The sequence below is a fragment of the Mauremys mutica genome, chromosome 15, assembly GCF_020497125.1.
Source record: "Mauremys mutica isolate MM-2020 ecotype Southern chromosome 15, ASM2049712v1, whole genome shotgun sequence".
NCBI lineage: Eukaryota > Metazoa > Chordata > Testudines > Geoemydidae > Mauremys > Mauremys mutica.
Genome location: NC_059086.1, coordinates 19,585,080 through 19,609,166, shown reverse-complemented (window position 1 = coordinate 19,609,166; position 24,087 = coordinate 19,585,080). Strand labels below are relative to the sequence as shown.

Genomic DNA, 24,087 nt, shown 5'->3' with positions numbered 1-24,087 from the left:
CCACACCCAAAACAGACAAGACTGTATGTGATCAATATCTGGTACCAGCCACACAGGGGGCAGGGGGTGTGTGGGGATAGATAGATAGATAGATAGATAGATAGATAGATAGATAGATAGATAGATAGATAGATAGATAGATAGATAGACAGAGGGGGTGGCTGGGGATAGATAGATAGATCAGGGGGTGTCGGGATAGATAGATAGATAGATAGATAGATAGACAGAGGGGGTGGCTGGGGATAGATAGATAGATCGGGGGGTGTCGGGATAGATAGATAGAGGGGGTGGCTGGGGATAGATAGATAGATGGGGTGGCTGGGGATAGCTAGCTAGATCAGGGGGTGTCGGGATAGATAGATACATAGATAGATAGATAGATAATGGAGTGGCTGGGGATAGATAGATCGGGGGGTGTCGGGATAGATAGATAGATAGATAATGGGGTGGCTGGGGATAGATAGATAGATAGATGGGGTGGCTGGGGATAGATAGATAGATAGATAGATGGGGTGGCTGGGGATAGATAGATAGACAGAGGGGGTGGCTGAGGATAGATAGATAGATAGATAGATAGATAGATAGATAGATAGATAGATAATGGAGTGGCTGGGGATAGATAGATCGGGGGGTGTCGGGATAGATAGATAGATAGATAATGGGGTGGCTGGGGATAGATGGATAGATAGATAGATAGATGGGGTGGCTGGGGATAGATAGATAGACAGAGGGGGTGGCTGAGGATAGATAGATAGATGGATAGATAGATAGATGGGGTGGGTGGGGATAGATAGATAGACAGAGGGGGTGGCTGAGGATAGATAGATAGATAGATAGATAGATAGATAGATAGATAGAGGGGGTGGCTGGGGATAGATAGATAGATAGATAGATAGATAGATAGATAGATAGATAGATAGATAGATAGATAGATAGAGGGGGTGGCTGGGGATAGATAGATAGATAGATAGATAGAGGGGGTGGCTGGGGATAGATAGATAGATAGATAGATAGATAGATAGATAGATAGATAGATAGATAGATAGATAGATGGGGTGGCTGGGGATAGATAGATAGATAGAGGGGGTGGCTGGGGATAGATAGATAGAGAGATAGATAGATGGGGTGGCTGGGGATAGATAGATAGATAGATGGGGTGTCTGGGGATAGATAGATAGATAGATGGATAGATAGATAGCAGGGGTGGCTGGGGATAGATAGATAGACAGAGGGGGTGGCTGGGGATAGATAGATAGATAGACAGGAGGTGTCGGGATAGATAGATAGATAGATAGATAGATAGATAGATAGATGGGGTGTCTGGGGATAGATAGATAGATAGATAGATAGATAGATAGATAGATAGATAGATAGATAGATAGATAGATAGATAGATAGATAGATAGATAGAGGTGGTGGCTGGGGATAGATAGATAGATAATGGGGTGGCTGGGGATAGATAGATAGATAGATAGATAGATAGATAGATAGATAGATAGATAGAGGGGGTGGCTGGGGATAGATAGATAGACAGAGGGGGTGGCTGAGGATAGATAGATAGATAGATAGATAGATGGGGTGGCTGGGGATAGATAGATAGATAGATGGGGTGGCTGGGGATAGATAGATAGATAGATAGATAGATAGATAGATAGATGTGGTGGCTGAGGATAGATAGATAGATAGCAGGGGTGGATGGGGATAGATAGATAGATAGATAGATAGATAGATAGACAGAGGGGGTGGCTGGGGATAGATAGATAGATAGACAGAGGGGGTGGCTGGGGATAGATAGATAGACAGAGGGGGTGGCTGGGGATAGATAGATAGATAGACAGAGGGGGTGGCTGGGGATAGATAGATAGATAATGGGGTGGCTGGGGATAGATAGATAGATAGATAGATAGATAGATAGATAGATAGATAGATAGATAGATAGATAGAGGGGGTGGCTGGGGATGGATAGATAGAGGGGGTGGCTGGGGATAGATAGATAGATAGATAGATAGATAGATAGATAGATAGATAGATAGATAGAGGGGGTGGCTGGGGATGGATAGATAGAGGGGGTGGCTGGGGATAGATAGACAGAGGGGGTGGCTGGGGATAGATAGATAGATAATGGGGTGGCTGGGGATAGCTAGATAGATAGAGGGGGTGGCTGGGGATAGATAGATAGATAGAGGGGGTGGCTGGGGATAGCTAGCTAGATGGGGCTGTCAGAGGACAGATCGATCAATAGGGCTGCACGTATCATTCGAACACAAGCACCTACTCTGGATGAAACCCCTCCCCAGATACAGAGTGGGCCAGGTCCCAGCCCTCTCCGTAGCTTCGTCGGCTCACACCGGCCGAGGAGGAGCTGGTCCACCCAGCTACGAGCCGCGTATCTGCCCACGTTGGTCCGGCCCGAGCGTTTCCCCGGCCTGCCCCCCAGCGCGGGAAATGGACCCAGCAGGCTACTCCATCAACACGCCGTGCCCCTCGGTGAGCCAGCCACATCTATGGGGCAAGAAACTGACCCACCGCGCGTGACCCATAGAGCGTGTCAGATCTGCATGGCGTGGGCCTGCAGACATATATATACGCAGCCATCGATACAGGAGGCGAATCTGTCTGTGCATTAAACATACCCTGAGCCGTACAGAGGAACAATAGGCCCAGGAGACCCACACAACATGCTGGCAATAGCATCGCTATAGACGAGGGCTGGGCAAACGTTTTGGCCTGAGGGCCACATCTGGGGATGGAAATTGTACGGTGGGCCATGAATGCTCACAAAATTGGGGGTTGGGGTGCAGGAGAGAGTGAGGGCTCCAGCTGGGGGTGCAGGAGGGTGGGACCGAGGGGTTCGGAGGGCGGGAGGGGGATCGGGGCTGGGGCAGGGCTTTGGGGTGCAGGAGGGGGTCAGGGGTGCAGGCTCTGGGTGGCGCTTACCTCAAGCAGCTCCTGGAAGCAGCGGCACATCCCATCTCCGGCTCCTATGTGGAGGCGCAGCCAGGTGGCTCTGCACGCTGTCCCATCCGCAGGCGCTGCCCCTGCAGCTCCCTTTAGCCCTGTTTGCTGGCCAAAGAGAGCTGCAGGGGTGGTGTTTGGGGCAGGGGCAGCGTGTGGAAGCCCCTGGCTGTCCCTACGCATAGGAGCCGGAGGGGGGACTTACCGCTGCTTCCGGGAGCCGTGCAGAGCAAGCCCCTGACCCTGCTCCCTGGATTTCATCTCGACGTATTTCCCCCCCATTTAAATTTGCACGGCTGTGCACAACGTTGGGGCTCAAGCATCTTTGAAATCCGTTTCACTATTCAATAGTCCCAGTCGTAGGACATTCCCGCAGGGAGGAGACACTAGACATTTGATAACAGAGGCCTGCGGGATCCCAAAAGCGAACGCCTCATCACACAAATTGTCCAACGCCCGAAAAATACGCCCAGCAAATACCCTTAAATCAAACTCGGCTACGTTCTCAAGCAGAAGTTTTCTGACTTTGCTGTCAAGTTCAATGGCTACCAATGGAAACATTTTTTGGTTAATCCCGGCATTTACTGATAACAATCCCATCCTCCCAAGTCTCCGCAGAGACAGATTGCCAACGTAGCGCAACGGATACACGACCGGCTTCAGATAGACACAGCATGCTAATAATATGCATACAGAGAGAGACAGAAGCATCAATCTATGCATTAACCATCCACCTACCGATTGCAAATGATCAATACAGATACCGCCTCAGACATGCCCAGGGCGTGTCCATACACACGCCTGCGCATAAAACACACCATCGAGCGGTACATCAAGCCATTGTAACTGATCAGCACAGCCCATGAAACATACAAAGCACATGCATCTTGAAAGCTCGAGATCCATGTGCACACAGGTATCGCTCCGTGCACACACAGGGTCTAGTTACACGGCTCGGGCTAGAAAGAAAGAGAATTGTAAAGGAAGAAATTACTTCATGAAGGAGGAAGAAAAAAAAGGCAGCAACATTTTTGGAAATTGAGGCAAAAAGGAAAAAAAAAACAGCAAAAAATCAGAACTTACTTTTCATGTTTTTAGGGTTGGCCGGGCTGAGTGGCTTTGAGGCTAAGGTGATTTTGTGGGGTCCCTGAGTTTTAACGCTTTCTTCTCCCGCAATATTTTGTCCTTTCTTCTGCTTTGGATTTTAAAGTTTGTGGTTCGCTTTGCTTTGCTTTGATTTTTTTTTTTTTGGTCAGTTGCTTTTTGCATTTGTTTGTACAGTTGGGTGATGGCTTTTTTCTCTCTCTCGCTCTCCCACTTTGGTTGGGTTTGGGGGCAAACGTATTTTCTTCGCGGCCACCTGCTTTCCAAAAAAATCCCTGGGCTTTTTTGATTACTTTTTTGAGGTAGATTGGAAAAAAAAAAAAGGGATCGTTCCCCTACACTTTCTCTACCAACACACACACACACACTCACACATACACGCAAAAAAATCAACACACGCACACACCCCCCCCCCCGCCCTCCCCCCCCGCAGGTGAAAAAAAAAAAGAAGTGCCACACAACCTCTTCCCTGTACTTTGTGTGTGTGTATGTGTGTGTGTGTGTGCGTGCATGTCACACCACTACAAATTGCTCTTTATATACCAGGCGCAGGGCCCTCTCTGTAAGTGTGTGAATGTTTTTTCAAAGGATGACACATCTTGACTCATTCCTTTCCATTCATAAAAAAAAAAAAAAAAGCAGCGCAAGAGGGAGAGGGAGAGATCACCACTCGAAAATCTCTTCCTCTGACTTGCAGCGCACGTTTGAAGTGGGTGGCGTGCAATAGGGCAAGAGATGACACACATCTCTAGAATGCATTGCCAGCCGGCGCGCTCTCCCTTTAAAAGTTTCTTGGGGGGAGGGAAAGGGTGATGAAGTCATGCTCAAATCCCACCGCTGCCACCACCACTACCGCTGGGGTCTCTGGGAGAGGCGTCACCCCCCACCACACACACACACACACACACACACACACACACACACACACACACACACTGGTGAATTTCTTTTCTTCCCCTTCATGCACACACCTGAGAGGAGAGCTGGCTGCTGGGGAGACTTTGGGAAGGATGAAGGGGTATGAAAAAAGAAGGGGGGGAGGTGACTGAGAAAGAAAGAAAGAAAGAAAGAAAGAAAGAAAGAAAGAAAGAAAAAGATGCAGAGGACCAGCCAGAGATATGGCTATCGCAATAGCTAGTGACTGACGCAGGCTGACACAACGGAGATCTGGCTGCTCCTAGTTGTTTTAAGCCCAGTCGAGTGAGCCAGGCCGCAGTGGGGATCTGGCCCTGTATCTCTGGCACTCTGGGGAACCGACTGACCCAGTGCTGCTGGACGCCCATTATAGGCTGGCTGGGAGACGTGTGATGCACTGGCTGGCTGCGGTCACTGGAATGCAGTGGGGGTGGGGGGGGGTGAGATAACCTCCCCCATAGCCCCAGAGGGACAGCCGTGAAATTGATGACCAGTGTCCTTGGGACAGTGCTACAGCAGGAACCGTCACCCCATCTCCACTGGCAGTGATGGTCCAGGGTCTGGGGCACAGCGGGGTCCCCATGAAGGGGCTCACACTGCATCACTGGGGCACGGCGGGATCCCCATGCTGGGGCTCACACTGCATCACTGGGGCATGGCGGAATCCCCGTGCCAGGACTCGCACTGCATCACTGGGGCATGGCGGAATCCCCGTGCCGGGACTCGCACTGCATCACTGGGGCATGGTGGAATCCCCGTGCCGGGACTCGCACTGCATCACTGGGGCATGGCGGGATCCCCGTGCCGGGACTCGCACTGCATCACTGGGGCACAGCAGGGTCCCTGTACCTGAGCTCTCACTGCATTACTGGGGGCACAGAGGGGTCTCTGTGCCGGGGCTCACACTGTGTCACTGGGGGCACAGTGGGCTGTCCGTGCCGGGGCTCACACTGCGTCACTGGGGCGTGGCGCGGTGTCCGTTCCCGGGGATCGCGCCGCGTCACTGGGGGCACAGTGGGGTGTCCGTGGAGGCTCCCTCCGCGTCACTGGGGCGTGGCGCAGTATCCGTGCCGGGGCTCGCACTGCGTCACTGGGGGCACAGTGGGGTGTCCGTGCCGGGGCTCGTGCCGTGTCACTGGGGCGTGGTGGGGTGTCCGTGCTGGGGCTCGTGCCGCATCACTGGGAACCGGAGCTCCCTCTCCCCTGGGTCCGGCTCTATTATCTCCAATGCTCCCCTGGGCTTTCAGGGGAATTTTGGTGAAATCTCCTTCCTTGTTTGCCTCTTAAGCAAGAGCCAGGCCCAATCGATCCTCCCACACATCCGGCTCCCCCACCCTGGGCCGAGCTGCCCCTCCCCCCCGGCTGCTCAGGGGGTGAACAAGGGACAGCAGGGGGCCCCCAAAACACTTCCGAAGGCTCTTCGGAAACTTAGTGTATCCTACAGCACCAATGCGGCCCCTCTGGGGTGGAGCGCGGGGGTTGGTCATGCAGGGAACCTCTCACGCAGTGCTGAGATGCAGCCCCTCTGGGGTGGAGCGTGGGGGGCTGTTTAGGATGGAGCCACGCACTGGGGCATGGGAGCCAGCACTGATGGCTAGGGGAGAGCCCCTCCCTACTGAGACCCCGCCCCCAGCACAGCACCCCCCTAGCGCCGCACTGGAAAAAGCACCCCAAGACCTGACTCCCAGCTCCCCCCAGCTCTAACCACTAGACCCCATGGCCTTGGGGGGGAATAGACAATCAAGGAAAATCCCCCCCAGAGCCTCAGGTGGGGTCACTGCACTGAACTGAAAGTTGGGCTTTTCAGGGTTAAAAGGATTTTTTGGTTCCTTTGTTTTCCTCATTACATGTGTCCGTCTGGCCCCAAAGCTACCTGGGAAGGGGAGCCAGGACTCCTGGGTTCTATCCTGGCTCTGGGAGGGTCTAGTGGTTAGAGCAGGAGGCTGGGAGCCAGGATACCTGGGTTCAGACTCAGCCCCACGTAAGAGCCCAAGTGGGGGGGCGCCCCCTAGGTCCCCTCCCCGGTGCATTGTGGTCTGGTGGCCAGGAGATGAAAGCTTTGGCCTTCTGCTGGCTTGGGAGACGCTGACTGTGCGGCCCGGGGCCCTGTGTGGATTTCACAAGCCCCCCCAGCCCAGGTGTGGCCCCCCTCCCCCGCCGGACTGAGAGCTGAGTCAAAGCCACGCTGGTCAGTTCGGAGTCACCCCTGGAGCCGCAGCTGCCGTCAAACTGGACTTGACACGCTCCGAGCCCCCTGGCTTCCGTCTCCTCTGTGGCTGATGTGTCAGCCGGCCCTCCCCGCTCACAGGCACCATCGCCTGGGGCCCCGACTCAACCTCCAGCCCCCACTCCCCTCCCAGAGCTGGGGGAAGAACCCAGGAGTCCTGGCTCCCAGCCCCCCTGCTCTAACCACTAGACCCCCCCTCCCCTCCCCTCCCCTCCCCTCCCAGAGCCAGGGAGAGAACCCAGGAGTCCTGGCTCCCAGACCCCCTGCTCTAACCACTAGACACCCCTCCCCGTCCCTCCCCTCCCAGAGCCAGGGTGAGAACCCAGGAGTCCCAGCTCCCAGCCCCCCCCCCCGCCCCCCACTGGCCTGCTCTGACCCACACTCCTCCCAGGGGAGGGTCCCCTTTGCCTGCTTTCTGCCTTCCCAGGCGCCCAGCGGGCAGCCGATGACTCTGTGTCTCTCCCTAGCCGGTGTGTGTCACTGGCGCCCCGATTTACAACCCTCCGGTCCGTCTCCAGGCTGCCCCCCCACCCCCCGCCCAGCCTGTGGGGCAGCTGCTAGGCCAGAGCAATGGAGAAGTGAGAGGGGAGCTCACTTTTCTCCCCCAGAGCTGCCCCCCTGAGGGTTGCCCCCACGCCTGGGGTAGCTAGGGGATCCTATACCCACCAGATGGCTCCCAGCCCCCGCACTCTCCTCCCATAGCTGGGGAGAGAACCCAGGAGTCCTGGCTTCCCGACCCCCCCCCTTGCTCTAACCACTAGACCCCACTCCCCTCCCAGAGCCAGACACCCAGGTGGCCGGGTCCGGCCCCTCTGTGACCCCAACTCTATGGGAGCCGAGCTCCCAGCCCACAAGCCCCATTGACAACCCGGCAGTATAAGGGCCCCACTTCACAGCTGCTGGGAAGGCCGCCCCCTCGGCCTGCTGGGAAAGCCAGCCCGGGGCCGGGGGAAATATAGGCCCCATTGTGTCTGGCCCTGACCTCACAGGGCCATGGCCCCCAGGGGGCTATCAGCTGTGTGTGTGTGTGGGGGGGTGCCCCGGTTATCCCAGCCCCTCCTTTCCCAGCAGGGGGCGCTCTGGGGCATGGGGCAGGGGCTCTAGCTGGGGGGGTCCCAGCTACCCCAGTGCCTCCTTTTCCAGCAGGGGGTGCTGTGGGGCATGGGGTGGGGGCCTCCTGGCTACCCCAGCCCCACCTGTGCCAGCAGGGGGCACTGTGGGCAGGGGGTGGGGGCTCCTGTTGGGGGGGGGCTCCCAGCTACCCCAGCCCCACCTGTGCCAGCAGGGGGCACTGTGGGGCATGGGGTGAGAGCTCCAGCTGGGGGGGGGCTCCCGGCTACTCCAGCCCCACCTCCGCCAGCAGGGGGCGCTGTGTGAGCCTGGAGTCGCTGGGAGCTGTCCCCTGCCCCGCTCCCTCCAGCGCCCCCTGGTGGGACAGGCCAGCCTTGCAGCTCCTCCGGGTGGGGGGGCGGGTGGGAAATGAGCCTTTTCTGCGTTAAGCAGCAGCGTATCCGGCAGGGCCGCGGCCCCGGGCGGCGTGTGAATGGGCCCAGTGTGCGCCGGGCTCGGTGCCAGCTCCCTCGCCATAGAAACCCCCAGCCGCAGCTGTAAACAGGCCATCAGAAATTCCCCTCCCGTGCCCGAGGGGGGGGGGGGCAGCGCGAGCCAGTGGAGGGAGCGGGGAGAACAGGAGGCAGGCAGGGCGAGGAAAGGTGCTGCCGGGGGGAGGGACAGGAGGGGGCCGGGCTGCCAGGGGTGGGAGGATGGGGAGATGCCCCCAGAAGCCAGCTACCAGGCTGGGCTTTAGCCTGCAATATCTCCGCCCAGCGCTAGGGGGCGCTGCCCTCCATTTCCCCCCCCCCCCAGCAGTGCCCGGTCCCCACCCCCTTGCCGGGGATTGGGAGGGGTTGGACACACTGCTGCCCTCTGCAGGATGCACTGAGAACTGCCCTGTCAAGGCCTCGTTAGCACTAAGACAAGATTCCCCAAACCATGGGGTGTGTCCGCCTGGGGTGGGTGCAAAGGACTGTTGGGGGGGGCGCAGCTGGGGTGCAGGCCAGCCGCCTTCGGGGATGGGGAGGGAGCCCCACCCAGCTCTGCTCCCAGCCCTGCCCCCACCCGCAGCCCCCTTACCCCATCTGCGTCCCTCCCCCATGGAGCCGCAGCCCCACTCCCAGACCCGGCTGGGGGGGCGGGGAACTCAGACAAGGTGGGGGCGTGACCCTGAAAAGTCTGGGGACCATTGCGCTAAGAGCTGGGGAGAGAGTTAGAGAAACCTGTTTTACCAAAGACTGGGAAACTGAGGCACAGTGTAGGGAGAGTGATGGACTGAGATCACATGGCAAATCAGAGGCAGAGCAAACCCAGGAGTCCTGGCTCTTAGGCCCCTGCTCTAACCACTAGACCTCACTGTCCTCCTAGAGCCAGGGAGAGAACCCAGGAGTCCTGGCTCCCAGCCCCCTCTTCCCACCCCATCTATGTGTCTGGCACGATGGGGACAGGACTCTTATCCTAATGCACTTCACGAGACCTTTACTAGCTCAGGAGTGAAAAGCTCCGTTACTCGTTTTTATTCACTCTATTAACCCGGGAACATTAACATGGCGAAGGGGAAATATTCTTCTCTGATATGGAGCCAAGGGCTAAATGACTGGGGTAGATGGGCCTGTGGGATCTGATACGGGGGATGGCACGATACCGGGGTAGATGGGCCCGGGGGCTGATCCGGGGGGATGGGAGGAGGCAGGATACCGGGGTAGATGGGCCCGGGGGCTGATGCGGGGGGATGGGAGGAGGCAGGATACCAGGGTAGATGGGCCCGGGGCTGATCCGGGGGATGGGAGGAGGCAGGATACCGGGGTAGATGGGCCCGGGGCTGATCCGGGGGGATGGGAGGAGGCAGGATACCGGGGTAGATGGGCCCGGGGGCTGATCCGGGGGGATGGGAGGAGGCGGGATACCAGGGTAGATGGGCCCGGGGGCTGATCCGGGGGGATGGGAGGAGGCAGGATACTGGGGTAGATGGGCCCAGGGGGCTGATCTGGGGGCAGGGAGGAGGCGGGATACCGGGGTAGATGGACCTGGGGGCTGATCGGGGGGGGGAATGGGAGGGGGCAGGATACCAGGGTAGATGGGCCCGGGGGCTGATCCGGGGGGGGGGAGGGGAATGTTTCTCAGCCGGTTCCCTGCCAGGGTGATGAAATTCTGGTATTTTCAGGGACAGCCCCGGCCGGTCAGTTCCTGTCCCCCTCCCCCTTGCCATCCCCCCCCCCACACACCGGTTTACAAAACAAACACTTGGAAATCCTGACCCGCGTCCAAGACAGGAAGGTCAAAGGGGGGGGGGCGAGGCGGGGGCGGGCTGGGGGCCGCGACTCACGTCAGCACCTCATTGTAATGGAAACCGGGGCTGGGCCCGCAACCACCACAGGCCTCACCGGAATAACACCCCTCCCCCCCCAGTGCCCCCCCGGCCCCCCAGCCAGTGCCCCCTCCCCATGCCCCACAGTGCCCCCTGCTGGGACAGGCTGGGGTGGGGGCAGGGCTGGGGACGTGTATCCCGGCTGGGGGGGTACAGGGTGGGGGGGGTCAGGGCAGGGGACGTGTATCCCAGCCGGGGGGTACGGGGCTGGAGGGGGCAGGGCAGGGGACGTGTATCCCAGCCAGGGGGTATGGGGCTGGGGGGGGCATAGCAGGGGACGTGTATCCCGTCTGGGGGGTACGGGGCTGGGGGGGGCAGGGCAGGGGACGTGTATCCCGGCTGGGGGGTATGGGGCGGGGGGGGACAGGGCAGGGGATGTGTATCCCAGCGGGGGGGTATGGGGCTGGGGGGGGGCAGAGCAGGGGACGTGTATCCCGTCTGGGGGGTACGGGGCAGGGGGGGCAGGGCAGGGGACGTGTATCCCGGCTGGGGGGTATGGGGCTGGGGGGGGCAGGGCAGGGGATGTGTATCCCGGCTTGGGGGGGAGGGGGGGCAGGGCAGGGGATGTGTATCCCGGCTGGGGGGGGGAGGGGGGCAGGGCAGGGGACGTGTATCCCGGCCGGGTGGGCACGGGCGGGGGGGCAGGCCAGGCTGGGTGTGGCTGTGCCTGGAGCCGGGACTCTCCCTCCTGCCCCGTCCACACGCAGCAGCAGCAGCCAGGCTGGGCGGTCGGTTTCCCTGCGTGACTCAGGACAGACAGACAGACAGACAGTCTCAGCCCCAGGCCAAGGTGTGTGTTGTGGGGGGAGGGGAAGAGGGAATTGGAATGTTGGGATCAGCTGTTCAGCCCCCCCCCTCGCCCCCTCCCGAGAGCTCTGACATCAGGACGGGTCACATCCTGCCCAGCCTCCAAGGGGCTGCGGGTCACTGTCTCAGGGGATGGGGACTGGGCCCCCTGTGTAGCCCAGGGTGGGGTCAGGGCTGGGGGGGGCAGGGATCAGTCCCCCTGTGTAGTCCCAGGGCGGGGACACTCGGGGGGGGGGCAGGGGTTGGGTCCCCCTGTGCACTGAGGTTGCTGGAGGCACCGGGCAGGGTGCGGGGGCTGCCAGGCTGGGATCTGCCTGCGTGGACAAGTGAAGACAAAGCCGGGGAAGGAATGTGGTGCTGGGGGGTGGGGGGGGGGCTTGCTGGTGCCAAGGAAAACAGCCGTTGGAAGGGTAAATATTTAGCTCCAAGGTGACGGGGGAAGCGGCTTGGCCCTGGCTCCCCGCCCGAGGCCTGTGCAGCCTCACCTGACACCGGGCTGGGGAAGGTGAAAGCGTCGCAGTGCCGGGCGGTTCCCCCTTCCCGCCAGTGCCCCGGGGCCGTCCCCACACCTCCAGCTGCCCCAGGGCGGGCGGGCAGGGCTGGGGCTGGCAGGGCCTGGAGAGGGGCATGGCTAGGGGACTGGGACAGAGACACACGGCTCGGGGGGCCCACTGCGCTGTTGTGCACCCTGTGCACTGAAGACGTACACTGCACAGCTTCGCACACTGCATAGATTCATTGCAGGGCTCTGCACATTGCATAGATGCACTGCATGGCTATATACACACACCGCACACTGCAGGGCTATGAACACTGCACACTGCATAGACACACTGCATAGTTCTGCATACTGCATTGTTATACTGCAGGACTATACATAATGAACACTGCAGGGCTCTGTGCACCACACAGATACACTGCAGGGTTACACACTGTATAGATACGCCGCAAGGTTCTGTTCACTGCATAGGTACACTGCAAGGCTATATACATACTGCAAACTGCAAGGCTACACACTGCGTAGATACACTGCAGTGCTATCCACACTGCATAGACACACCACAATACAGTGCACTGCATAGATACACTGCAAGGCTATACACACCGCACAGATACACGGCAATACTGTTCACTGCAGAGATACACTGCAAGGCTATACACACTGCATAGATATGCTGCAAGGCTATATACATACTGCAAACTACAAGGCTACACACTGCATAGATACACTGCAGGACTATCCACACTGCATAGATACACCACAGTACGGTGCACTGCATAGATTCACTGCAAGGCTATACACACTGCATAGATTTACTGCAAGGCTATACACACTGCACACTGCAGGGCTATACACACTGCATAGCTACACTTCAGGGCTTTGCTCACTGTCACTGCACAGCTCTGCACCCTGCACAGCTCTGCACACTGCACATTGCATGGCTCTCTGCACTGCGTAGCTGTGCCGCACACACTGTCCCTGCACACGGCCAGGCTATAGACCCTGCCCAGTTAGCCACGCCGCGTACATGCACTGCACACACTGCCCAGCCCTGCACACGGCCCGTATAGCCCCTGCTCACTGCCCCACCCCACACCCCGCATGGCTCTGCAGGCTGCTCACTGCAAGGCAGTGGACAGTGTGTTAACAGGCCGTGGTGCACACACAATGCCCACCACATGGCCTTGCCCACTGCACCTTGGGGTTCAGTCCGCCTTGGGGTCCTGCCCCAGCAGCTGTCACCTTCTCAGAGGCCACCAAGGTCTTGGCCTCTGGCTGGTCTGTGCCAGGGAGCATGAGCCAAACAGCTCGGGATGGGCCGACTCGGGGAGAGTGTCTTCCCCAGGAGCCTGTTTGATGGCGAGTGTGTGTGTGTGTGTGTGTGTGTGTGCGTCCTGCTGCCCTGGCTGGGCCCTGCGCTGTGTGTGTGTGTGTGTGTGCGCGTCCTGCTGCCCTGGCTGGGCCCTGCGCTGTGTGTGTGTGTGTGTGTGTGTGTGTGTGTGTGTGTGTGTGTGTGTGTGTGTGTGTGTGTTGAGGCCAGCAGAGACCGCTAGATTAGTCTGTCCTCCTGTCTTGCACAGGCTGTTACATTTCACCCACACACCCCTCTGGTGAGTTCAACAACAGGTGTTTAACTAACGTATCTTCCAGAAAAGCATTGTCTCCTTGGGCTCTGTGTGTGTGTGTTGTGTTGTGTATTACTGTGTGAGTGTAGATGTGTTGTATGTTCTGTTGTGTTGCATGTGTTGTGTGTGTGGTGCGAGTTATGTGTGTAGCTGGGCTGTGTCTGGTTTGGGTGCATAGGCCGGGTTGTGTGGGTTTTGGGTTGCTGTTTTGTGTGCATAGCTAGGCTGTGTGTGTTGCGTGCTGTGTGCCTATTGTGTTGTTGTTCTTTGTGTAGCTGGGTTGTTGTGTGAGTGTTGCAGAGCTTTGTGTGTGTTGGGTGTGTGGTATTGTGTGTTGGGTGTGTGGTATTGTGTGTTGCATGCCTATTGTTTGTGGTTGTGTCTGTGTGTATCTGGATGTTGTGTGAGTGCAGCAGGATTGTGTTGGGTGTGTGTGGTGTCCCTATTATTATGTTGTGTCTTTGTGTAGGTGGGTTGTTGTGAGTGTAGCAGGGCTGTGTGTGGTGAATGCATGGTGTTGCTTGTTGCATGTTGGGTGCCTATTGTAGTGTGGTTGTGTCTGTATGTAGCTGAGTTGTTGTGTGAGTGTAGCAGCATGGTTGCATGTGTTGTTGTGTGTTGCATGCCTGTTGTGTGGTTGTCGGTGTGTAGGTGGGTTGTTGTGTGAGTGTGACAGGTTGTGTGTGTTGCGTGTTGTGTGCCTGTTGTGTTGTTGTGTCGGTGTGCAGCTAGGTTGTTGTGCGAGCGTAGCAGGGCTGTGTGTGTGTGGTGTGTGTTGTGCGAGTGTAGCAGGGCTGTGTGTGTTGTGTGTTGTTGTGCGAGTGTAGCAGGGCTGTGTGTGTTGTGTGTTGTTGTGTTCTGTGCTCAGTGCCCCCCCCCCGTATTTTGCCCTCCGGGCCCCTGGTTTTCACAGCAGCGGCTGTTTCCTTAGTAACTCCGAACCCCCTCCCCCGCGGGGCTGGGGGGGGAGGGAAGGCGCCTCCATGCCGCCTTTGCTGGGGGGTGCACCTGCAGCTCTGCCGGTGCCCCTCCCTCCCGGCCGCGGCTGGGGGGTGGCACTTCGCCCCCAGTCCACCCTTGGTGCCATTAGAAACTTGCTGGCCAGAGCCATGGACGGAGCCTTTGGGTCGGGGCAGCGTCAGACTTGGGGTTCTCGCTCCTTCCCCCCCAACCACACTCCCGAGGGCTCCCCCTCCCCTTCTCTGCCCCACAGCAGCTTTCTAACCCTCCCACGCCCCTCCCCCAGTCCAGTCTAGAGGGAAACTGAGGCACGCGGTGGCCTCATGAGACAGAGGGTTCCCACTTCATCACAGGCTAACTCCCCTGGGGGGTGGCGGGGTGAGGTGGGGGGAAGGGAGAGGCAGATGAGGGGATGTTGGAGGGTATCGGGGGGAGGGTTATTCCAAGCACAATTAGTTCAGGGCGCTCGTCCAACCCCCTCCCCCCGAGGCCCCACACGCTTCCATGGGGCAGGCCAGTGGCCTCCACAACTCCGAGACAGCCCCCCCTCCCCGCCCCCCCGCGGCTCCCTGGGGCGAAGCCGGGCCCGTGGGAGGCTGGCCCAGGGCCCAGCTCCAGGATCCGCCTGGCCTTGGACTGGCACAGATTGGGGGCACCACGCGGCCACGGCCCCCAGCTGCGGCTCCGTCTCCTCTCCCCCCCTTAGGACAGCCCTTACCCCAGCCCCCTTGGGGCTCCGGCTCCGGCTCCGGCGCCCCTCGCTCAGCCCTCAGGGGACTCCCCACATCCGGCACCTGGGGGGCTCCGTATCTGCCGGTGGATTTGAGCTCTTCTCGCTCTGACGCGGCTGGAGACCCGGCCTTTCGCCCCCCAGGCTCCCAGGGCTTTAAGGCCCCGCTCCCCATTCGGTCTCCGCCGGCGCCCCCCAGTGGCGGGGCTGGTGGTGGTTTCCCGGGGTGCCTCTCCGCCAAGGCATTAGGCCTATGCCTCTTCCCTCCTCGCCCCGGCCCACCCTGCTCTCACCCTCCTGGCTTTATAATCCCCCCTGCCCCCCTGCAGTGGGGCATCTTCCGCAGCCATCCCGCCCTGGGACCGTAACTGGCCTCCCAGCCCCACCTGACCCCCTCCAGGGCCTGTATGAAGCAACCCCCCCCCATCACAGCCAGTCATTCCCCCCAAGCAGCGGGGTGACCCCCCCACCCCCGCCAGGTCTCCTGGGCGGCTCCAGGAGCAACGTTCAAGGCTTCGGCACCCACCGGGCAGCCGTGCAAAGTGCAAAGGGAAACTGAGGCAAGCACCGGCGTCATCAAAACATTACAGAAAATTCCCCCTATGTCACAACCCCTCCCCCCCCGAACCCCAGCGCCTCCCTGAAGCATCGGGGCTGGGACTGGCGCCAGGGAGAGTGTCCCCTGCCGGGGCCCCACCCCGATCCTCGCAGCTCAGCGCCCCCTGCCGGGGGCCCACCCCGATCCCCGCAGCTCAGCGCCCCCTGCCGGGGCCCCACCCCGATCCCCGCAGCCCAGCGCCCCCTGCCGGGGCCCCACCCCGATCCCCGCAGCCCAGCGCCCCCTGCCGGGGCCCCACCCCGATCCCCGCAGCCCAGCGCCCCCTGCCGGGGCCCCACCCCGATCCCCGCAGCCCAGCGCCCCCTGCCGGGGCCCCACCCCGATCCCCGCAGCCCAGCGCCCCCTGCCGCGCCCCCCCCCCCGATCGCGCAGCTCAGCGCCCCCTGCCGGGGCCCCACCCCGATCCCCGCAGCCCAGCGCCCCCTGCCGGGTCCCCACCCCGATCCCCTCAGCTCAGCGCCCCCTGCCGGGGCCCCACCCCGATCCCCGCAGCTCAGCGCCCCCTGCTGAGCCCCCCACCCCGATCCCCGCAGCCCAGCGCCCCCTGCCGGGGCCCCACCCCGATCCCCGCAGCCCAGCGCCCCCTGCCGGGGCCCCACCCCGATCCCCGCAGCTCAGCGCCTCCTGCCGAGCCCCCTGCCCCCTCCCAGCAGCCCAGCGCCCCCTCCTGACCCCCAACCTCACTCCCCGCAGCCCAGAGCCCCCTGCCGAGCCCCCTGCCCCCTCCCTGCAGCCCAGCACCCCCTCCTGACCCCCAACCTCACTCCCCGCAGCCCAGAGCCCCCTGCCGAGCCCCCTGCCCCCTCCCTGCAGCCCAGCACCCCCTCCTGACCCCCAACCTCCCTCCCCGCAGCCCAGAGCCCCCTGCCGAGCCCCCTGCCCCCGCCCGGCAGCCCAGCACCCCCTCCTGACCCCCAACCTCACTCCCCGCAGCCCAGAGCCCCCTGCCGAGCCCCCTGTCCCCTCCCAGCAGCCCAGAGCCCGCTGCTGAACCCCTGCCCCCTCCCTGCAGCCCAGCATATCCCAGTGCCAGCTGAAGGGTTTTTCCCTCTGGAAATTCATGTATGTCGCAAAGGGTTTCTCAATAATCTTTGTCGGCTGAGTCGCCCCAGCTGGGGTCATTGTGCAAGGCAGAGAAAACCAAGCCGAGCTCACAAGCGAATCACACAAACGCAACAAAGGGCAACCGGACGCAGGGCGCGGCAAGGAAACCGGGTGGCGCCGAATCTCCGGCAGGAACGTGCCACGCGATGGGGCCAGAGAATGCAACCCCAGTGCAATGCACTAGCCCAGGGGTCGGCAACCTCTCAGCGGTGCTGTGCCGAGTCCGCATGTCCACGTCCTTCGCCTGCCAGTCATGCACTTGAACGGTTTTCAGACGGTCTCTCTGTAAGTCTATAATATAGAACCAAACTACCGTTATATGGCAAGTAAACAAGGTTTTCAAAATGTTTCAGAAGCTTTAGTTAAAATTAAATTAAAATGCAGATCTTAGTTTAGTGTGATCCTTGCCCTCGCTGAGTTTTCCAATGCCTGGCGGCAGGTATTTGGATACTTTATGCTGCACACAGGCTCCTGAGTTATGTTGATAACCGGCTGGCAGCAGGGCCGCCCACAGGATTCAGGGGGCCGGGGGCAAAGCAATTTCGGGGGCCCCTTCCATAAGAAAAAGTTGCAATACTATAGAATACTGTATTCTCGTGGGGGCCCCTGCGGGGCCCGGGGCCTGAGGCAAATTCCCCACTTAATCCCCCCTAGGCGGCCCTGGCTGGCAGGAGGTCAGCGGCTGGAGCCCCAGATCGGCAGCTGAGGTGAGTGGAGCTGGCGGCTGGTAGGGCAGAGCAGGGCTGGAGGCCTGGATCCTGTCTGGCAGGAGGCCTGCGCTGGAAGCAAGGTGAGTGGGGCTGCGGCGGGGACCCCAGCTGGCAAGGGGCCAGCAGCGGGAACCCCAGAGCGGCGGTGAGCTGAGTGGCTCAGCCTGCCCCGCGTGCCGTCAAAAATTGGCTCGCGTGCCACCTTTGGCACGCGTGCTGTAGGTTGCCGACCCCTGCAATAGCCGTCAGTGCCATGAAACGGGACAGAGAAAACAGAGGTGAACACAGCGCTCTGGCAGGTGATAACGCCCAGGCCAGAGAGCGCCACAGAGTCTGACATCGAATGCAGAGGCAAATTACGTCCGCGAAGAGAACGCGAGAGCGCCGGAAAAGCACTGCTACCCCCAGGAATACCGCGACACACTGCGCGTGCAATGCAATCGGAAGTCACGCAGTAAAACGTGTGAGGAAAATGTCCCATAATATAAAGCACCACCATGCAAAACCGCAACGAAATGTCTATTGCGATAGGGTGCAACAGAACGTAACGCACTGAACTGCAAGAGAGCAGGTGGGAGGAGACAGGAACGCAAGGCCACGCCAGGCGATAACGCAGGACAATCGAACGCGAGAGACCACAGCGCAAGGCATCGCAGTATCACACCACAGAATATTTGCCACAGTGCAACCGAATGTGATGCCGTCCGAGGCTCCGATGCAATATTATCACTACAGCACACCCCACCCTGCCCCTGTGACATCACCAACGCCCGTGCCGTACGGGAACCTCGCACGGGCCGTGCACCAGCCCCATGGACTCAGGCACCCCCCGCCGCACGAATCCAGGACCCACCCACACGGCGCAGGGCCGGTGACTTGACACATCCCCAGAGAGCGGGGCCCAGCCCCTCCAGCAGGGGGCGGCAGGGACACACACACACACACACACACACAGAGGCTGTGCTGGGTTGGGGGAGGCTGCTCCTCGGCGGCGGGGGGGGTGTGTCTGTCTCCGCTGACACAAGGGTTGGAATGCAGGCATCGCAGGCCGGCTGGGGGGGTGGGGGGTGTCCAGTCTTGCACCACCCCCCAGGGGGGGAATTACCAGGAAGCGGCTGCAGGTGCAGGCAACTGGCCCAGCCAGGTCTGGCTTAGAGGTATGAGTCAGACAGGCCTCCAGCCGGCAACCCAGCCCCCACGCCTGACCCCCAGCCCCCTGCTGGCCCCCCAGCTCTGCCGGTGCCCCTCACTCCCGACCCGCAGCCCCCGCTAGCCCACCAGCTCTGCCAGTGCCCCTCACTCCCGACCTGCAGCCCCTGCTAGCCCAGCCCTGCCTCCCCCAGCTCTGCCAGTGCCCCTCACTCCCGACCCACAGCCCCCTACTAGCCCCCCCCCCCCAAGCTCAAATAACAAAGGTGTCGGGTCGGCCCTGACACACAGATTCCTGGGGCGGCCGGGACAGCGGCGGAGCCGGCGCTGGAGCTTAGACAAACACATGGTTCATATCCTCGCCCCCGCCCGTCTGCGCGCACACTCACACTCTCTCTCTCTCTCTCACACACACACACACACACACCCGCTGAGTACACAGGAAGCCGGGGTCCCCCTGCGTGGGGCCAGCCTTTGACGCAAACGCCCCGTGTCACGGCAAGCCCAGGCAGCCGCAGTGCGGTGGGGCTGGCACCGGGCCCGGGCTGCGGTCTGGCTGGGCGCACGGGCAGCCGGAGGTGGGAGCGCGGACGCACAGACAGAGGGGGCAGTGATCCACACGGAGACACTGACACACACACGCACCGCGGCAGCCTGGAGCACGGACACGCGCCGCGTGTGTGTGTGTGTGTGTGTGTGTCCCTGCCGCCCCCTGCTGGAGGGGCTGGGCCCTGCTCTGTGTGTGTGTGTGTGTGTGTGTGTGTGTGTGTGTGTCCCTGCCGCCCCCTGCTGGAGGGGCTGGGCCCTGCTCTGTGTGTGTGTGTGTCCCTGCCGCCCCCTGCTGGAGGGGCTGGGCCCTGCTCTGTGTGTGTGTGTGTGTGTGTGTGTGTGTGTGTGTCCCTGCCGCCCCCTGCTGGAGGGGCTGGGCACCAAACAGCTCGGCTCTGCTCCGGCTCCTACACGCTCCAATGGGAGCTGCAGGGGCGGTGCCTGCGGACTGGGCAGGGCGCAGAACTGCCTGGCCGCGTCTCCGCGTAGGAGCAGAAGGGACATGACACAGCTTCCAGGAGCTGCTTGAGGTAAGCGCTGCCTGGAGCTTGCACCCCTAAGCCTCTCCCCACGCCCCAGCCCCCTGCCCCAGGCCTGATCCCCCCCACACCCTCCAAACCTCCCGGTCCCAGCCCAGAACACCCTCCTGCACCCGAAACCCCTCAGCCCCAGCCCCACCCCAGAGCCCGCACCCCAACCCCAATTTTGTGAGCATTCATGGCCCGCCGTACAATTTCTATTCCCCGATGTGGCCCTCAGGGCAAACTGTTTACCCACCCCTGGCTGGGCATGTGTGTGCGCGTGCGCGCTGCCCCCTGCTGGAGGGGCCGGGCCCTGCTCTGCGTGTCAGTCTCATGGGTCCTGTGCCCTAGTGGACCAAGAACCGGCCTGGGCCTCAGGACTCCTGGGTTCTATCCCAGCTCCAGTGGGTGACCTTGGCCAGGTCCCTTCTTTGTTGGGTGCCTCAGTTTCCCCACATGTGTGCAAGGGGGAGGGTGCCCCAGCCCCTCCCTTTGGCGAGCCCGGTGAGCTGTCGGGGGTTGAGCACCCGGGATTGTGGGTATTAGAGGGGCTGGGGGGAATCCTGGGGCAGATCCCGGGGGGGGGTCCCCAAGACAGACAGGGGCCCAGGCAGCTTCTCCTGTTTCAACCACTGTGTCAATGACGCCTGGCTCAGCTGGGCATCGGTCCGGCAGGGGTCAGGGGTCATGAGGAGGGCAGGGGTCACGTACAGAGTTCACAGTGGGGCCTATCCACCTGCTGCTATAGGCCCAGAGATCGGGGTCATGGTGAAGGTTAAAGGTCATGTGGAAGTTGAGGGTCATGCACCCAAGGTCAGGGGGTCACTGGGGGGTCAGAGGTCACTGTTATTTCCTGGAGGACTCCTCCCAGGATCCTTTGCAAGAAATCGCCAAGGCTGTACGGGGTGGGGTGATGGGGCAGGGTGACGGGACGGGGGTGACCAGGCAAGGGGTGCCTGGGGGGCTATACGGGGCAGAGGCTGTACAGGGCAGGGGGACGGGGACGGGGCTGTATGGGGTGAGGTGACGGGGCGGGGTGATGGGGTGGGGGCTGTACATTGAGGGGGATGGCCAGGCAAGGGATGCCCGGGGGGGCTATACGGGGACGGGGCTGTATGGGGTGAGGTGATGGGGCAGGGGCTGTAGGGGGTGGGGGCTGTACGGGGTGGGGTGACGGGGCAGGGGCTGTACAGGGAGGGGGCTGTATGGGGTGAGGTGATGGGGCAGGGGCTGTAGGGGGTGGGGACTGCATGGGGCGGGGTGACGGGGGCTGTACAGTGATGGGGGTGACCAGGCAAGGGGTGCCCGGGGGGGCTATACGGGGATGGGGATGAAACGTGAGTGGTGAAGGCGATGGGGCTGTATGGGGCGGGGTGATGGGGCAGGGTGACGGGGTCGGGGCTGTACAGGGAGGGGGGTGACCAGGCAAGGGGTACCCGGGGGGGCTATACGGGGATGGGGCTGTATGGGGCGGGGGGACGGGGCAGGGGCTGTATGGGGTGAGGTGACGGGGCAGGGGCTGTAGGGGGTGGGGGCTGTATGGGGCGGGGGGACGGGGCAGGGGCTGTAGGGGGTGGGGGCTGTACGGGACGGGGATGGGAGCTGTACAGGGAGGGGGGTGACCAGGCAAGGGGAGGTAGCTGGCTCTGGGCGGGGGCACTTGGCACACGAGGCAGCAGGGCCGGGGATCGGGCCCCCAGGGCAGACCCAGGCCGCTCCGTGGCTCCAGCCCTGCGGGCAGAGGCGGGGCCGGGGGAATCCCAGACAGGCCGGGGGAAGCCGGCAGCGTCTGGCGGGCAGGGCGGGCGGGCGGGCGCTGCCCTCCTGGCTCTGATGAGTCGTTCTGGCTGAGCTGGGTCATTTCACGCTGGGATCTGGTGGCTGGGAAAGATTGGACGCAGGTGGGGGAACTGAGCTCCAGGAGAGGCAGGGAGAGAACCCCGACCCCCCAGCCCCAGCCCCCTCCTGCTCTAACCACTAGACCCTACTCCCCTCCCCGAGCCAGGGAGAGAACCCAGGAGTCCTGGCTCCCAGCCCCCTCCTGCTCTAACCACTAGACCCGACTCCCCTCCCCGAGCCAGGGAGAGAACCCAGGAGTCCTGGCTTCCAGCCCCCACCTGCTCTAACCCACTAGACTAGGGGTGGGCAAATGTTTTGGCCCGAGGGCCACATCCGGGTCTGGAGATTGTACGGCGGGCCATGAATGCTCACAAAATTGGGGGTTGGGGTGCGGGCTCTGGGATGGGGCCAGAAACAAGGAGTTCAGGGTGCGGGAGGGGGATCCAGGCTGTGGCAGGAGGGGGTGAGGGCTCCAGCTAGGGGGGTGGGCTCTGGGGTGGGGCTGTGGATGAGGGGTTGGGGTGCAGGAGGTTGCTCCAGGCTTGGATCGAGGGTTTTGGAGGGCGGGAGGGGGACCAGGGCTGGGGGGTTGGGGTGTGGGAGGGGCTCTGGGGTGCAGGCACTGAGCGGCGCTTACCTCAAGCAGCTCCCGGAAGCAGCAGCACGTCCCTTCTCCGGCTCCTACGCGGAGGCACGGCCAGGTGGCTCTGCGCCCTGCCCCGTCCGCTGGCGCTTGGGGTGGGGGCAGCGTGCGGAGCCCCCTGGCTGCCCCTGCACGTGGGAGCCGGAGCGGGGACGTGCCACTGCTTCCGGGAGCCAAGCGGAGCAGGACAAGCCCCGGACCCTGCTCCCCGGTGAGAGCTCGGGGGCCGGATTCAAACGTCTGAAGGGCCGGATGCGCCCCCGGGCCGTCGTTTGCCCACCCCCGAGCTAGACCCCAAGGGACACTCACTTTGCTGTTGTGTGTTAACCAGCCCGACTCCTGTCTTACTACGTTCGTCCTTTGACGCCGGAGCCCCCCGATTCCCTCCCGGCCCCCCCCGATTCTCCCCGCCCCCAACCCCCCGATTCCCCCCCGCCCCCCGATTCCTGCCCCGTTCCTGACCCGAGGGATCTTCCCACCGTGGAAATGCAACTGACAACCCCCCCCCCCCGGCCGTCCCACAGCGCCCCCTGCTGGGAGAGGTGGGGCTGCGGTAGCCAGGAGCCCCCCCCAAGCCTGTGCTGCCCCCCCCCCCGCCGCTGACCCTGCCAGGGCCTTGTGGCTGCCTCTCCCCTCTCAGTGGCCCGGGCTGCCCGGCCCTGGCGGGTTTGTGGCCAGCCTGAGACATGACGCCGAGGCCACCCCAAAGCCCTGGGCTGCCCCCCACCCCCACGCCGTGCAGCTCCCCCGCCACTGCCCCACCGCAGGGAGGGCGGGACGCCCGATGAGCTCAGGGCCTGAGACAGAGCCCCTGGGGGGGCAGCTGGGGAGTAAGGGGGGATCTGGGGCATTTGGATCCTCCGCCTCCCGCCCCCAAATGCACTGGGGGGATTCCAGACACTGAATCAGATCTGGGGGTGCCCCCCCACCGGAACCCCCCCAGATTCCCACCCTTCTCCAACCCCCCCATGGACTCCTGGGGTCCATCTGAGCCCAGAGATCCCAAGTGGCCCCTGATTTCCCTGGGGGGGATGTTGGTCCATGGAGGGAGTGGGGGGGACTGAGTCACCCCCCCACAGCCTTTGTCCCCCCTTTCTGGGGCTCAGCTTCCCCTGGGGTTGGGGATCCCCCATAGCACCTCCCAGAGGCGGGGCCAGTGCGCGCGCGAACACACACACACGCACCCCAGAAGCCCCCTCTCCCCCCATTTCACAGCTGAGCCCATTCACAACCATTCTGAGGTTCAGAGAGGAGCTAGGTGGGGGGTGCTGGGCAGAGCTACAAACACACAACGCAACACAACACAACTCAGCGCTGCATGCAATGCAACACAACACAATGCTGCACAATGCAACACAGCACTGCATGCAACACAATGCAGCACATTACACCACAACACAGCACTGCATGCAACACAACACAACACAGCACAGAGCTACCCAGTGGGAAACGACACACCATAATGCAACTCAACACAGCATTGCCCACTGGGAAACAACACAATCCAATGCCAGATGCAACACAAATCAATATAACACAATATGTCTTAGCACAACAGCGCAACATGGGACCAACACAATCCACCGTACCCCTGGCTAAGAGGCCAGTCACCAGCCACATGGCACCGCATGGGACAACTTCAGGTCAAACACAAACACAACACAACTTGGTTTGGGGTGAGAGTTTTCCACCCACACTCTACCCACC

At 61.5% G+C, this 24,087-nt stretch overlaps 1 protein-coding gene across 1 annotated transcript in view; it reads right to left on the bottom strand.

Annotated features, from left to right (window-relative positions):
* Window positions 1-20,702, bottom strand: part of LOC123350559 (interleukin-11-like) — a 30,581-nt gene extending 9,879 nt beyond the window's left edge. Inside the window, exon 1 of the mRNA XM_044989191.1 lies at window positions 20,610-20,702. Coding sequence (XP_044845126.1) covers window positions 20,610-20,702 — 93 coding nt within the window. The remainder of the gene's footprint in view (window positions 1-20,609) is intronic.
* Window positions 20,703-24,087: the final 3,385 nt, after the last annotated feature.